Source organism: Pongo abelii, chromosome 11, assembly GCF_028885655.2.
Source record: "Pongo abelii isolate AG06213 chromosome 11, NHGRI_mPonAbe1-v2.0_pri, whole genome shotgun sequence".
NCBI classification, from domain to species: domain Eukaryota; kingdom Metazoa; phylum Chordata; class Mammalia; order Primates; family Hominidae; genus Pongo; species Pongo abelii.
In genome coordinates, this window is record NC_071996.2 from 128,371,137 (window position 1) to 128,388,002 (window position 16,866).

General features: G+C 37.5%; 1 protein-coding gene across 7 annotated transcripts in view; it reads right to left on the reverse strand.

Moving 5' to 3' along the window:
* DOCK10 (dedicator of cytokinesis 10) overlaps positions 1-16,866 on the reverse strand; it is a 280,263-nt gene that overhangs the window by 120,801 nt on the left and 142,596 nt on the right. For all 7 annotated transcript variants that reach the window (XM_063713072.1, XM_063713071.1, XM_024243212.3 and 4 more), the window contains 2 exons: positions 9,879-9,961; positions 46-118 (listed from right to left, as the gene is read on the reverse strand). In XM_063713072.1, coding sequence (XP_063569142.1) covers positions 46-118; positions 9,879-9,961 — 156 coding nt within the window. The remainder of the gene's footprint in view (positions 1-45; positions 119-9,878; positions 9,962-16,866) is intronic.

Below are 16,866 nucleotides of genomic sequence, written 5' to 3' on the forward strand. Positions count from 1 at the left end.
ATTATCCTCATGTTTTAAACATCTCACTTTCAACTATTTACTTACTTCATCCTTATCAGCATCTTCATGGTCAATCTCAAAGGAATGTGAAGGAAGCTTCTCTGGTTTGTATTCTGCTCTGATATTAAAAAAAAAAAAAGATTCTGATTTGTCATTGGAGACTGCTTTCATTTTAAGTTGCTCCCCAGGTAACAATAACAACTATGGTGCTGGTGTTTTTACAAATTTCTGTAAAATAATGTAATCTTTTGAGTGTCTCATTTCCTTTGGAAGTATTAACTTTCCTCTGCCATGATATCTTATCTCCAGTATATAAATCTCTATTTTAAACCACGGAGTTACTAATTATATATATATTTGAGACAGTCTCACTCTGTTGCCCAGGCTAAAGTGCAGCGGCGTGATCTCGGCTCACTGCAACCTCCACCTCCTAGGTTGAAGCGATTCTCATGCCTCAGCACCACCCACCCCCTCCCAGTAGTAGCTGGGATTATAGGCATGTGCCACCATTTTTGTATTTTTTTGTGGAGATGGGGTTTCGTGATGTTGGTCAGGCTGGTCTTGAACTCCTGGCCTCAAACTATTCTCCCACCTCAGCTTCCCAAAGTTCTGGGATAATAGGCATAAGCCACTGGCATTTGGCCTTCTAATTACATAAACTTACACATACATTTTTGAGTTAGATGTAGGCAAGCGGGACAATTTGAAAGGTTGGGGAGTTTCTATTTTCCTTCCCCCACATTTGTAGGTGGAATCACTACTTAATAAGTAGTGATATTTTCATTGTCATTTCTGTGTCATCTGTATGTGACATACTCAAGGGTACACAGTAGTCAATGGAAGAGCCCCAGCCCTGAAGAACCATGACCCTGAGAACCAGTCTGTACTGGGGCCACTAGGCTGTGCTGCTCCCTAACCATGGCCTCCTCAAAATGTGCACCAAAGGGACTGGTAGCAATTAAACTTACTTTGTGCATTTCCATAGTATCCTAGAAAGCCTATTTAAGTTGCAACATCTCCGACCAGCTCAGAGAAGCAAGAGTGTGCATCTGGTTTTATAAAGGGTAAAATAAACCATAAATAAGTTTTCTTTGGCTTGATTCTATCTCATAACTAATGGTTGAATGGAAACCAGACAATACCATCCAAAGTACGGGCATTTCTTGATGTCTAGCTGTTTGGCCCCCTTTACTATATAAAATCCCATGTATAAAAATTTCATGGGATGTTTTTCTTTTTTAAAGTAAATTTTATTGGGTATGCTTGAGGTTTACAACATGGTGGTATGGGAGGGATACATGTAGATAGTAAAATGGTATTATAGTGAAGCAAATTAACATAGCTATCATCTCAATAGTTACTTTTTTGTAACAAGAGCAGTAAAATCTACTGATTTAACCAAAATCACTAATGCAATGTGATTTCACTAACTTTAGTCCTCTTGTTGCACATTAGCTCTCTAGACTTCATCCTGCACATGTGCTACTTTGCATCAGTTCATGGACTTCTCCCTGTTTCCTCTCAGCCCTGGTAACTGTTGGTGAGAATGTAGATTGCTACAAGCATTATGGGAAACAGTATGGAGGTCTCTAAGTAAATTTAAAATAGAACTAGCATATGACCCAGCAATTCCTCTTCTGGGTATATATTTGAAGGAGATAAAGTCGCCAGCTTATAAAGATATCTGCACTCCCGTCATCATTGCAGCATTATTCATACTAGCCAATATATGGAAACATTCTAAGTGTCCACTGAAAGAGAAATGGATGAAGAGAATGTTTAATATATTAATATGTGCCTCTGTGTGTGTGTGTGTGTGTTTGTGTGTGTGTGTGTGTCTAGCATTCTCTTTATTCCTCTGTCAATGGACACTTAGGACGTTTCCATATATGTGTGTGCGTGTGTGTGTCTATACATGTGTGAATATATATGCGTGTGTCTGTATGTATTGTACGTATATGTGTGTGAATATATATGTGTGTGCATGTATATATGAATATATATGTGTGTGCATGTATATATGAATATATACGAGTGTATGTATATATGTGTGTGAATATACTTGTATGTATGTATATATGTGTGTGAATATGTGTGTGTGTATAGCATTCTCTTTATTCATTCCTGTGTCAATGGACACTTAGGATGTTTCAATGTATATGTGTGTGTCTGTGTGTGTATGTATATACGTGTGTGAATATATATGTGTTTGTATGTATATGTGTGTGAATATATGTGTGTATATATTTATGTGAATATATATGTGTGTGCATGTATGTATGTGTGAATATATATGTGTGTATGCATATGTGGTGTGAATGTGCATGTATGTATGTGTGTGAATATATGTGTGTTTGTATGTGTGTGTGAATATATGTGTGTGTATGTATGTGTGTGAATATATGTTTTTGTATGTATGTGTGTGAATATATATGTGTGTATGTATGTGTGTGTGAATATGTATGTGTGAATATATGTGTGTGACTACATATCTGTGTATGTATATATTAATATGTGTGTGTGTAAAATGGAATATTATTCAGCTTTAAAAAGTAGGGATTCTGCTATTTGCCATGATATGGATGGACCTGGAGGACATTATGCTAAATGAAATAAGCCAGACGTGGAGAAAAAAATTGTATGATCTCACTTATATGTGGAATCTTAAAAAAATCAAATATGCAGAGATAATAAAATGGTATTTGTTTTAAGATTATTTATATTGTGTAAAAGCAACCTCTGAATCTGACTATTGAGAAAGGAAAGATCAGAAGTGCATTTGGTACTCACATCAGAAATTATTTCCTATGTTGATGGTACTCCAGATAGGAAGGTGAATGATCAGGGCTCTTTAGACTTAAGTACGCATAAAATTGCTATGCTGTGCACTCACATAGGTGTTAAGTAAGGGCTTCAAAATATGCTTACCCTCCCTTCATTTTCAGCAGGGAAAGTTAGAGCACAAAAGGAACATTGGCCTCACTGTTAAACTGTGAAAAGCCTGAGATCAGAACCATGTTCTCCATTCCTGATAAGAAGTGTTTTTTATTGTGGTAAAATAGACATAACATGGAATTTATCATTGTAACCACTTTTAAGAGATGGTATTAGAAGGCTGCATTTAGGAAAGGTGAATCTTTAATAAGCACATTAAGTAAGATTGCTGCCATTTCTCTCTTCCAAAGGAGGTTATCCTTTCTTCTTGCAGAGCCTTAGAGATAGTCAAGCCTATCAGTGCTGCCTGCACTGATGTTAACTTGTTCTGCCTCTTTTGGTCAGGGTCAACTTTATGGGATGGCAGAGGAGGTAGCAGAAGACATAGAGTTCTTTTAGGATCACTGGGAAATTCTTGCTACCCCACCAAAAATATTCCTTTTCTCCTTAATACCATCTAACATGCTCTGAACAAGAAGCAGTCTCTCTCACCTTTTAATTTGATTGGCAAAAATAAAGCCTGTAAATACAACCCTTCCCTCTCCCCCACTCCTGTGAGAGGTGACATGTTGCCTGAGATTCAGAGGAAGGTTCCAATGGTTGATTTCAGAGCAATTGCTCGAGGTACCCTGTCTGCAGAGAACAGAAGATGAGTGTTCCAGGATTCTTAAAATGGTGGCACAGCAGTAAAGAAAGAACGGAGGAAACATCCCAAGTGAATGAAAAAAGAGTGAATCGGGAAAAACCAAGGAAGAGGCAACAAAGACAAACTTGAAAGTGGAATGTCAACATTTGGCCCCGTGCTAGTCATTCCATCAGTTTCATTTGACCTTGATGCAATGGTATTTGTTTCTGAACCTCCTATTCTGTCCTCTTTGGCCAGCATGGCTTATCCTTCCTTCCAAAAGAATAATTTTGTAGGTACTTGTTCTCAATAACTGTGGATCACAATACAGGCCAGGCGTTGCATTAATGTAAATTTCAGCAAGATACTTATAAACAAGGAGGAGAGAAAGCCTTTCAAACTAGTAATGATGTAAAAACAAAAAAGTGATGAAACAAAGTAAGGTTCTCTTGAATTTCAACGTAAAAGGCTAAATGCTTGTGAAAGTTTTTTTCACAAATCTCCCAGTTGAGAAGTGGAAATAATGACTGAGATAGCCTATAAATTTCACAAAAGTTTCACAAAAGCCCATAGATTTAGTGACTTATGACCAACTCAGTTCAGAATGCCGCAGAAGTGTCTGTCACTGAAGGATGGCTAAACAAACTACAGTAGATCCACACACAGGAATGTTACTCAGAAAGGAAAAGAAGCTACTGATACGTGCAACAACATGGATATCACTCAGAAGCATTGTGCTGAGTAAGAAAAGCTAGAAACAAGAACAGACATGGTATGATTTCACGGTTATGAAAATCAGAGCACTGATTGTCTCTTGGGGGAGAGAAAAGGAGAAGTAAGGGTTAACCAGGGAGGGGTGGTAGTTAACTCTTTGGGGGTGATAACATTGTTCTGTTATCTCAACAGAGGTTTGAGTTGCACAGGTGTACTGTGGTCAAAAGTTATCAAATGGTTCACTTACAATTTGCATGTTTTCTTGTACGTAAATTTTATATCAAAAGAGAAAAAATGAACTGCAGACATCTATGCGGTGTGCATTCCGAAGAGTTTAGAGAGGCAGTGTGTTAATGTTTTAAATTCCACTTTAAAATGACCAAAAAATAAAACATTGATAGATGTCTAGAAGGATGGATGATGGATGGATTGATGGATGGATGGATGGATGGATGGGTGGATGGATGGACAGGTTGTATAATAAAACAAATATAGCAAAACATAAAAGACACATTCTAGATGATGGGACTAGTGGGATTCATTGCATGCCAATCTTTTAACTTTTTCCTAGGTTTAAAATTTGCAAAAAACTTTTGAAGTGATATGTGAAAAATTTGAAAGTGTTGAAATTATACATAGAGTCACTAAAAATGATGTCTTCTGAACTGATTCTTTTTTATAGTAAAGATAATAAAAAATTGCACAACAGATACATATAAACCATTCTCAAAGTAAAGGTTGAGTAAAAATTTATCAGTGATTTTTCCCTGATATTTTTGAAGAACAGATGATTTAGAAAAGAGAGAAGAGAGCTTCAGACAAATGATTGGAAATAATTTTAGGAATTTCCCAAATGTCATATTTAACACTATATTACAACTTATGACATCTCCATACTCTTTCTTTAATAAAATAAAACTTTATTTAAACATCCACTTTAAGTATTAATGATTCAAAAATAACTCAGAAGATATGAGACAGAGAATACCAATGAAGTCAATAGCAAAACTCAGCCAACCCCACTAGTCCCTAGCCATATCCATGCTGATCTTAATCTTAACTTTTAAAAACTATGCAGACCAGAGAGTGTCAACTTAAGTCAGATCTGGGGCTAGGGTTGTAGTGAATGTAAGCATGCCACTTCATTGGTGGCTTTTCTTAATTCTGAGTTTGCTTGATCAAATTCAATGTGCATTATTGAGAGCCCTCTTAATTCTTGGGGGCCATTCTCCTTTGCCATTCAGCATTCCAGTTTCCAGATATTACCTGGCACCTAGAGGAGCTGCAGTAATGTCAACCACATATCAGAAAATACGTTCCTGAACTGAGGAAGCTTACTTACATTCTAGGGGAGGAGAGAGTCAATCATGAATTAAGCAGAAATAAGATAATTTCTCTGAATGAAAATGGTTGTTAAGAAAATCAAGGCTGGGTGCAGCAGCTCACGGCTGTAATCCCAGCACTTTGGGAGGCCGAGGATGGTGGATCACTTGAAGTCAGGAGTTAAAGACCAGCCTGGCCAACACAGTGAAACCCTGTCTCCACTAAAAACACAAAAAAATTAGTCAGGCATGGTGGCCCACACCTGTAATCCCAGCTACTTGGGAGGCTAGGGCAGGAGGATCATTTGAACCTGACAGGTGGAGGTTGCAGTGAGCTGAGATTGTGCCACTGCACTCCAGCCTGGGGACAAAGTGAGACCCCTGCCTCAAAAAAAAAAAAAAAAAAAAGAAAGAAAGAAAGAAAGTAAAGAAAAAAATTGAAGAGGAGAAGAGCGAAGAGTGACCCTTGTGGAAATGTCAAAGTCCACGTGTAGAAAGACTCTTCAAGGATGGCCTCTCTCGAGAGGTAACATTTAAATTGAGGAGGAGAAGCAGCAGGTTGTGTGATGACCTAGGAGAAAATCCCCTGGCAGGGGGAGCTGCAAGAGTACAGGTTCTGAGGAGGGGCCAAGTGTGGAGCATCCAGGAAGGAAGGCTGTAGGGGCTGGAAACAGTGCAGGAGGGAGGGCTGCTGGAGGGAGGCCTGTCCAGTGCCCTTGGGCAGGAAAGGCAGATAGTGCTTGGATCATTGCTGAGGCTTGAGGGCTACTGAAGATTCTTATTTCCCAATCCAGTTTTTAATAAGCCACAAGGCACAGCCTCCTGTGTTTAAAGAGCAATCTTCAAGCTCAGTCACATGTTTGTGGGGCTACTATGCAATGACTTCTCTCTTTTAAAGGTCATGAAAAGATCAGCACTTGTGGCTATTGACTTTAAAATTCTTCCCCCAGGACCATTGTGTGGTCTCTAAGAGCCTCAGGGATACCAAGATAAAGGGCTCATCCCAGACCTTACCCTTTGGTGTTTGCATCCAACATTGGTAGTAACTATAGGCAGCCTCATTTCTCTTTTCTCTGACCAAATGACCTGGATTGCCCAGTGTGGGGATGCTTGAGTGCCCCATCAGTTATCAGCTGTAAGTTTTGGGGTAAATTCCCTCTCAGTTTCTGAGTTTCTGCTATAAAACGAGGATTCAGTTCCTATTCCATAGGGTTATGAGTATTAAATGAGATAATGCATGTATGACACCCAGCACATTCTGGCTCACTGTAGACACTCAAGAAAATGCTCTTTTATTAAAAAAAAAAAAACTGTTCTATTTCAGCCCAGCTAAGCTGGTCACACTTTATTTGATCTTTAGTCACAATTTATACTCTTATGAATTTTTCTTCCTTACATCTTCTTTCTATCAAATCGACCATGGTAAAAATTTTTAATATGTCACACATCTCTGTATTTTACCCAGTGGATTAATGAAATCAGTGGCATCATATATTTTTATGCTGCTTTTTTCTTCTGGGATCTCCAAGTTCAGTGCTGATTTCTATTCCTAGTGTGTAAAGGCTTACATTTTCCATTCTAGCCTGAAGTCATCTATCTCTTCAGTATCTTCCTATGGACCCTCGCTTAAAAATAAAAAAAGTGAAAATCTTAAGAGTCAATAATACGCATTTAAATTTAAAGAATAAATTTCACCTTTTTTTTTTTGCTTTTCTATAATTGCAAATTTTCATTTTGCAGTCTCAGCAACTCATAAAAAGAAATAAGCAATTTAAATTGGTAGCAGACATAGGAGAATTCTTCTAATCCAGGAGGTATGAAAATGATTTACTTCTATTAGCCTCAGAAGACCCAAGTAAATTGTCTGTTTCCATTACTGACCTAAATACATGTAGTCTTTAAAGGGGAATGCTTAGCTTTGTAAAATCATTTTAAAGAATAATTCTGCTGTTCAGTGCTCATCTTCATTGTTCTAGGGTGTATCTGAAAGGGTTATATTTTTGAACTTCTGATTTTCAGTTTGAATACATAAAGTTTCTTACTTTGTGGCAGTCTGATTCTTCCCTTTCTTGGTATCAACTTCCACTTTCTTTAGTTAAAGTAAGGGAAATTCTCAACAATACTTCAGTTAATTTTTTTATTTGTTCTCATGAGATTAATCTTGCAAACTATGAGAATCGCAATTTAGCAATAATGTCCAGGACTGTTTTTTTCTCGAGATGCTTTCTCCATTGTTTTAACAGACGAAGAATACTGTAAATGTGAAATCTCTAATTTGCTTTCTTTCTTTACAGCATCATGAATATAAGGAAAGCTGAAAAGTGTTTGGGGATACAGCCCCTGAAGAATGTAATGGACCTAAAGATGGTGGGAACACATTTAGTTAAAAGGACGGCTAAATACGGCTGTCTCCATCCTCTCAACTTGAGATGCAGTCTCCCAACTTCTTAGACACAGCTTCCGAGTTGTAACCACTTCTCAGGACTATTTTCAGAAAGAGGAAGTCCTGATGTTAAAAGATGCTTTGCTTTTCAGTTGTGCCTACAAAAAGTATGTCATGAACACCCAGACATTCTGAATGTAACAATTACTCACGAAAGCTTAGGGTGTGGTGAACCTTCCCAACATGAAGTTGCAAGAGCTTGTCTATCAGCAGGGACTCAAGTCTAAAAGAATGCTCAAAGATCTGGTAAACGTTACTGTTCAGTGTTTTCAAAAAAGATTTGCAGTTTAGAAGGGACATAATTTTTTTCTCTTCACGGTAATGAAACCCCAAAATAAATGGCCTCCTCCTGTCTTTTTCTTCGATTGCCACCCCTGCGGTCTCATTCTCCATATAGTAGCCCAAGAGTTCTTTCAAAGAGGTAAACCAGATCATGCCACACCCTTGGTTGAAATTTCCAAAGGCTTTTGTTGCAATGAAAGTAAAATCCAAGCTCCTTTCCAGGGCACACAGGGTCCCTTGCCTAAGGTCCTTGGTTTCATCTTACTATGCCCCTTCCATCCTTAAGCTCTAGCCTTCGTGACTCAAGTAACCATACTGGTTCCCACCACTTCAGGGTCTTTGCCTTGCTGCTTCTCCAGAATCCTTTCCCAAGATGCCCGTGTTGGCAGCTACTGTTGATTCATATCCAAGATCAAATGTCACCTTCTTAAATCTAGTTCATAATCCCTCCTTCAAATTCCACATTCAGAAATTGAGAGCAGTGCTTCCAAGTATACAAGTCTTGAAAAGATGCTTCTGGGGCCACAGGAAATATAGCAAAGTGGTTCCCAATTCTGTACCATGCATCTATTAAAAATTAGATCCAATGCGTATCATCTCAGTGCTTCACTTGAGGAAAGTGTTAATAAAAACTTAACTTGATTGTTTCAAGTGTTTTTCTGAATTATTTACATAATCTTAGCTTGATGAACCAGTGAGTTGGGTGGTACCAGTTCAAGGAAGTTCTTTAAATATGAGCAACTCCAAACCCATCCAGGAACATTAGATTTTAAAATTTGCCATTTACTCAGTTTGTTCGTCCAATAAGTAATCATAGTACTGCACACCTACTATGCACCAGACATTCTTCTTACAGGCCTGCAGGGGATTCTGCAGGGAAAAGTCCCTGCCCTTTGGGGACTTTTACTGTAGAAGGGGAAACAGACACTGAATTAATTTCTATTTTTGTTCAGGTAGTCAGGTGAGCTTTTCTGTGCAGGTGACTTTTGAGCAGAAACAGAACAAAATTACTTTCTCCAAAGGCTTATGTTCCTGAGAGTCAGGAACAAAATTAGGTGTTTATTTTCCTTTTGGTTGTGTGTGTGTGTGTGTGTGTGTGTGTATATATATATATATATATATATATATATCTTTCGTGGAAGTTGTTTATTTTCATGACTTCTGATATCCCAGCATGAAAATGCATGAAACAAGTAACAAATATGAATGCTATACAGAATATTGTCAGAAAAACTATTCGGCCATATGGTACTTTTCTAAACCTCTTGTGCCTGCTATTGAAAAAACAGCTCACAAAATAATAATACAATGATAAATGAATGTCAAAACTACATTAAAAAATTAAATGAGTATATTTATATCTCAATCCAAACTCTGTGAAAATGCAAGCTACACATGTTGAACAAAATGTCCTATCTTGACTCTTACTTATACATTTTGGAGAATGTGCCTTGACAGAAGATTAATGTACGTGTGTTCATGAACAATGGCAGGACTAGAACAGAGGATGTCATCTATATTTGGAAAAGACCAATAAGTGCTCATAACAGGTTCTTACCGGGGTAGCTGTCGAATGTCTCCAGAATATTGTTCATATTTGTAGTTTACCACATGCCACTGGGAACTATAAAATTTACAAGCCTAAAAGAAAGAAAAATGACAATTATTAATGGAAAAATTATCATTAAAAGGCTGGGTGCGGTGGCGCTTGCCTGTAATCCCAGCACTTTGAGAGGCCGAGGCGGGTGGATCACCTGAGATCAGGATTTCGAGGCCAACCCGACCAACATGGCAAAACCCCAAATCCCCGTCTCTACTAAAAACACAAAAATTAGCCGGGCGTGGTGGCGGGTGCCTGTAATCCCACCTACTTGGGAGGCTAAGACATGAGAATAGCTTGAACTCAGGAGGTGGAGGTTGCAGTGAGCTGAGATCATGCCACTGTACTCCAGCCTGGGTGACAGAGTGAGACTTCGTCTCACAAAAAAAAAAAAAAAAAAAAAAAAAAAAAAAAAGAGAACATTAAAAAAAATCAGCTGCCTAAGCAAAAAGTACCACGAAGACAGGTCTTGTGCCTCTGGGGTGGTGTGAATGCTAGCAACTTAAAGGTAGGTAAGGAGCTTGCTCTTTCTAATCATTTCCAATTCCCCATGGAAATCTAACCATTTCCATTCCATTCTTCCATTAAATAGGAGGAACTATTTAACATATTTATTCTATTTTACTCTATCAAAAAACTAATTTAATTGCCCCTGAATCCTACCAGATATGCTGCTAACCTCAAGAACCATCATTTTTCAGTTTCCCTTGGCAAGCCCTGACATGATCTAAGAGTTCTCGTAGGAAAAGATGTTATTTATGTGAGAGCCTTTTGTCATGACTTTAGCCCATTCCTTCTTGTTCTTACTTCAGTAACCAATCTTTTCCATTTTGTATCATTGCTCCTGTTAGCCTGAAACTAGCTTTTCAGTTTTATCTCATGCCTTCTAAGGCACAGTCTTTCTCTGTGATTATTCATAGTTCTATTTTGTTTTATTTTATTTTTAATTTTTGTGGGTACATTGCAGGTGTATATATTTACAGGGTACATGAGATGTTTTGATACAGGCATGTAATGTGTAATAACCATATCATGGAAAATGGGGTGTCTATCCCCTCAAGCATTTATCGTTTGTGTTATGAACATCCAATTATACTCTTTTAGTTATTTTTAAACGTACAATTAAATTATTATTGACTATAGCCACCCAGTTGTGCTATCGAGTAGTAGGCCTTATTCATTCATTCTAACTATTTTTTTTGTACCCATTAGCCATCCCCACCTCCCCTCCACCCCAGCCTCCGGTAACCACCCTTCTACTCCCTTTCTTTGTGGGTTGAATTGTTTTCATTTTTTGATCCCATAAGTAAGTAAGAACATGCGATGTTTCTCTTTCTGTGCCTGGCTTATTTCACTTAACATAATGATCTCCAGTTTATTCATAGATTTTATAAACAGATGTGAATAATTGATAAGCAAAAATGATTTAGAAACATTAATGGCACAAAATAGTTATCATATAGTGGTACGTAATGGCTGATTATATATATAATATTTATGGATGGCAAATATTTTCCAAACACCTACCATGCACCTAGCACTGTACTGATCATAGATCTGTAATGGGATTTCACCTGATGGCTTTTGAGACTCCTTTCTATTCTAAAATTACATGATTCTGGGGAGTAAGCAGCTATCATTGGGATTATATGAACACCTGTTCTTTAGCATTAGGGGGAAAATGAAGAGTAATAAACCTATTGCACTATGAGGAGTAAAGACCTGTGATTGTCTTTGTAAGCAAGAAGGGAATAGGTAAGGTACAGGACTGCTGCAGCAAAGAAAGCGTTAGCACTGCCTTTGCAGAAAGGATGGAGGGGGGTGGCCTAGTGGGCATCATAGAAAGGTGGACGGAGAACACATGTTCCAGGCATGAGGCTTGAGATGCATGAAAAACACAGGGAGAGGGGACGGGGCTGTTCTGGATTTCTCTGGCCTGGAGTTCTCTCAGCACCACGGCTTTATTTGTTCAGGGAGGTGCCCACACACAAACTGGGGACTGAGGACAAAACAAGGAGTGACTCTGGGACAGAGGTGGGCGTGGGAGGATGACAGCTATGAACGCAGGACAAAAGGAGAGCTTAAAAACGAAACAGTGGCAAGACAGATGAATGTAGAGAAGAATAGTAAAAGGGAAGTAAGGGGATCTGGAAGTACTGGAATGGATGGGGAATTTGAGCAAAACTGTATGGTGAGCTGTAGCAACTTGCCGATGCCTGAGCCAATTCTGCAAAGCACGTGTTTCTGGAAATAAGAGGAAAATTGAGCCTTTTTTTTTTTTTTTTTTGAGATGGAGTCTCGCTCTGTTGCCCAGGCTGGAGTGCAGTGGCGCGATCTCAGCTCACTGCAAGCTCTGCCTCCAGGGTTCACACCATTCTCCTGCTTCAGCCTCTGGAGTAGCCTTATATATCTGGTGGTGGGTATTATATTTTATTTGCTAGGCCTTATATATCTGGTGGTGGGTAGATGAGAATCAGAGTTAGACTAGATGACTCCTAAGAATGATTCTAAATCTGTGATTTCTGTGATTTTGAGAAAGCCAGTGCGTTTTACAAACACATAACCATTTCTCCTACATAGTTATGGCATTTTGGAAATGTTACGCATAGAAAATTATTCTCTATTCTTTGTTCCAGCCCACACAGTCACTCTAAGGAGATCATTAAAAACTATTATAATTATGACTACAGCTCCTCTTTGTCCAAAAACTAAGCTGAAATGATCTGTTGCAAATTCAAAGTCACAGGCTACAACTCTGCTTGTTACAGTAAGACAATGACTCCAATTTTCCCTTACTGACTTCCCAGCCCACGGCACCTGTTTCAAAATGCCAGCTCCTCGTCCACTTTCAACTGGAGGCTGCCACAGTCAGCTTCAAAGGCAAAGACTGTGAATATTGAGCAAGAGAATTCTGAGATGGTTAATTACTCCAAACAGTGATGTCCTGGCTCACCTTTTTTTCATTTATTATGTTTGCTTAGTCAGCCTTTATGCTTGCCATCTCTGCCTGTATGTGTTTAGACACCAAAAAAGCAGGCCAAAGTCAACATGGTCAAAGGCTTTTGTGCCGTAAGGATAGAGTTTCTTAAAACGTATATGTCCATGGTCCTTGCAGTCGATAATTAAAATTCAGACTCCTGGGTCTCACTTGAGATCCATGGAATCAGAATCTCTAGAGGGAGTGCCAAGAAATCTACATTGTAAAAAGTACTACAGGCGATTCTGAAGGAGATGGAGAAATGTTGCTACTTCACCAGGTAGATTCCATGATTCCACATGAGTGATAACGTGGTCCAGTCCTTGTCTGACCATGAACTGAGAGCCTTGGGGTCCTAGTTTCACACAGTGGATTCTAGCAGCTGGAATTATCTTCTTGTTTTCACTCATCTAGACACAGCCTTTTAAAAGGACATTCAACTCCAGCATGAGGTTTTATTTATAGTGGACATTCAATATTTATTTGTTAAATCAATGATCATCTATATCATTTTCTTCTGGAAATGACTACAAATGATACTTTGAAAGTTCTAAAAATCTAAATGTTTAAAAATGAATGGGCTATTATAAAGAACACCCTAAGGTGCTGTAAAGAAAATATTTCATTTTTCTCCTTGTTCCTCTGCTTCAGAGAATCATTAGAATCAATTCAAATCATGTTATATACCTCAAATAGCAATTTGGGTTTGGCAATGCAATTTGTTCATCTCGTAAAAGGGTTGATTATTGAATTCTGACTACATAGTAATAAGCAGGTAACAGATTTTTGTTTTAGATGCAAATTATTTTTCTTTCTGGCCATAGAGGTTTATTTAATTACCTGACTAGTTTCTTGCCAGAAAGATTAATGCAAGCATAAATGGTGTTCATTTTGGCCCTTAGTCACCACTGGAAATAATTCTGTATTTGTAAAACGATGGTGGCAATTTTAGTATTCATGCCGTTCTTTATAAAGTTGAGAATTGTGGCTATTGTATAAATGTTGAAAATGAAGCATCATGAAATTGAGTTTAGGCAAATTATGCATTGAAAGAGTGGCCAGATAATTTATTGTTCACACTGAGACATTTCAGAATGAAAGGAGGCACTATTAGCAAGGCTGACCCTTAGAACATGAGACTTCCTGCAAACCAGGATGTGTGGTCACCCAACACATTGACATTTTAGTGAAAAAGAGAAAAGGCACTGAAAACATTTTTTTTTTTTTTTTTTGCTCTTCAACTAGATCACACTATGTGTTCTTTTAAAGTGTAATAATTAGTTTCTGCAGTATACAAACCAGTTGAACAGTTAATATTTAAAAACTTGGCTGGGCGCCGTGGCTCACGCTTGTAATCCCAGCACTTTGGGAGGCCAACGCGGGCAGATCATGAGGTCAGAAGACCGAGACCATCCTGGCTAACACAGTGAAACCCCGTCTCTACTAAAAACACACAAAAAATTAGCCGGTTTTGGTGGCAGGCGCCTGTAGTCCCAGCTACTCGGGAGGCTGAGGCGGGAGAATGGCGTGAACCCGGGAGGCGGAGCTTGCAGTGAGCCGAGATTGCGCCACTGCTCTCCAGCCTGGGCGGCAGAGCGAGACTCCGTCTTAAACAAAACAAAACAAAACAAACAAACAAACAAAATTATACCACACACTCTTGAGGGAGAAGTACAAATAATGAATTTGGGCAAAATAAATAATGTAAATATAAGAATGTCTCAGTTTCAGAAATCACAGCACGATCTAATTTAATAGATCTAATTTAACTGATTCTGGTTTTTAAAAAATACTACTTGATATAAGCTGGTGTTACTATGTATATAAGCATGCATGCCCATTTGTAAAATATAATGTCATATCAAGGGCCAATCCAGGGGAAAATCATTTTAAGACGATTTTGTTGCTTTGAACTACAGTAGCCTAAATTTTCATTCAGTATCTTTATTCATGGTAAACTGAAAGTGAACCAAAATAGTTGGTTTCTCTTTTCAAAATGTGCTGTGTTAAGGCAGTTGAATAAATTATAAAAGTAGACTTTTTGACCTGGGAACATGCACTCTAATTTCCCAGCTAGATCTCACAAGTCATTTGTCAGGACATGAATGATGGATGGTACTAAAACACCTTGGTACTATTATGATCCAATCATTGCTCTCATGTAAGGCATAAAAACCGGGTAATTTTTCAGTGCAATTGAAATTTTAGGTTCAAACTTAAAAATGGTTCTTTTTTATTCTTATGCTCCAAGGCCTCTAACTTGTACATTTGTGTTTTACTCACTTACTGCCAAACATTTTAGGGGGATTTTTATTGTGGAGAAGCGAAAGCCAATTTAGAATTGGAGGAGGTTTTCATATTTGGAAACAAGACTATTATTCTAGAAATTTTAGTGAATAGAAAATAAGTTTCTTCAGAGTTCTTAATGTGAAACACGTAACCATTTTGTTTTCATTTTTCGACTGTTTTTCCAGATATATTTTATCCTAAGTTCAGTAAGTAATACATGCACTTGAATTTATCTTAATCATTTCTTGTGTATTTATTACCTTTAGTGTTATACATTTAGTGTAAAAAACCTGGGGCAATCCATTTTGTTTTGGCCATGATAGGAATACAATCACCACATATGAACACAACTAGGCCAAATGTAAGACAACAGATTTTAATATCTTAATTTTTCATTACATTTTTAAAGTCGTTAAATAAACATGGCTTTAAATTTATTTTGTAAAAAGTACACACAAAATAAAAAGTTCCTTAACTTCCAACAAGATCTTCATCAGCAAGACCTTCATTAGTGAATGAAGAGCCTTATTTTTCAAAAAATAAAAATCCAAAACCTCCCCAAAAAAAACAAAATAAAAATAAAACATATACAAATATTTTTATCTACATGAATTTTATTAAGAAAGAATGTAACTTTTTAAAAATTTTGAAGCAATGTTTGTGGTTTCATTTTTTTCTCAATGTGCTGTAGGAATTTTAATTGTTCATATAGCCCTGAGGTCACAGTATAGGAGTTAGTTATAGGATGAGAAACTCCATGATAACTGTGCTCTGGTCTAAAGTTAATAAATACATATGAGTCATTCATTTGCTGCCCAATGTTTCAGGATCAGAAAACAGCGTTCATTTTTACTTAATTTATTTATACATGCAACCCACTCTTCCAAATCAACTAGTAAGAGACACTCTTATATATGGGCAAGTGTGAGTGCACATTATTCTACACATGAAATTCAAAAATTAGTATAAAGTATACTAAACAAAGGCATTTCGGCCAAAAGAATGGTTTCTTTGTCAACTTACATAATATGGGGTCCAAAATTAAACACAGAGCATATAGAATTATTTTAACTATAAAAGTAAAAACAGAAATTCCCCATGTTTTCTTGAGACAAGATAAATTTCATTCTAGTTAGATATATTTCTTTCAGTTAAAAATTAGCAGCATGAAGTACTTTTAAATTATAGCCAACTCCCCCTCCTCTGTAATTTTCTTCACTATGTTTAGGACTTAAGTCCTATCTTGAATACTCATAATTTTCTCCTGAATTAATTAAATGCCACTTGTGTGAGTCCAAATGTGCAAGGGAAGAAGAGGAAGAGAAAGAGATTTCATATTCAATATTATACTTATTGGATCTTATTGTTTTTCACGTTTACAGAATTTTGCTCTGCAATACATTAAGCAGTATTTTGGTACACAATTTAAAGATCAATAAACAGCCTTTGGAACTATTTTTAACTTTGGTATGCATTGGGCACTCTGCCTGAAGAATTCCAATATTTTTACTGGGTTTACTCCTGAAGTGGGTTTATGCTTTGCAAGTAAAGGGACAACAATACCCAAATCCAGTGAGCCCCCATCTTGATTCTTCTTTGGCATTTTATGCCATTGATGAACTTTCTCTTGCTATTGACCCTTCCTCCTTAATTCTGAGATATCGATGTCTCCTTGTTCCC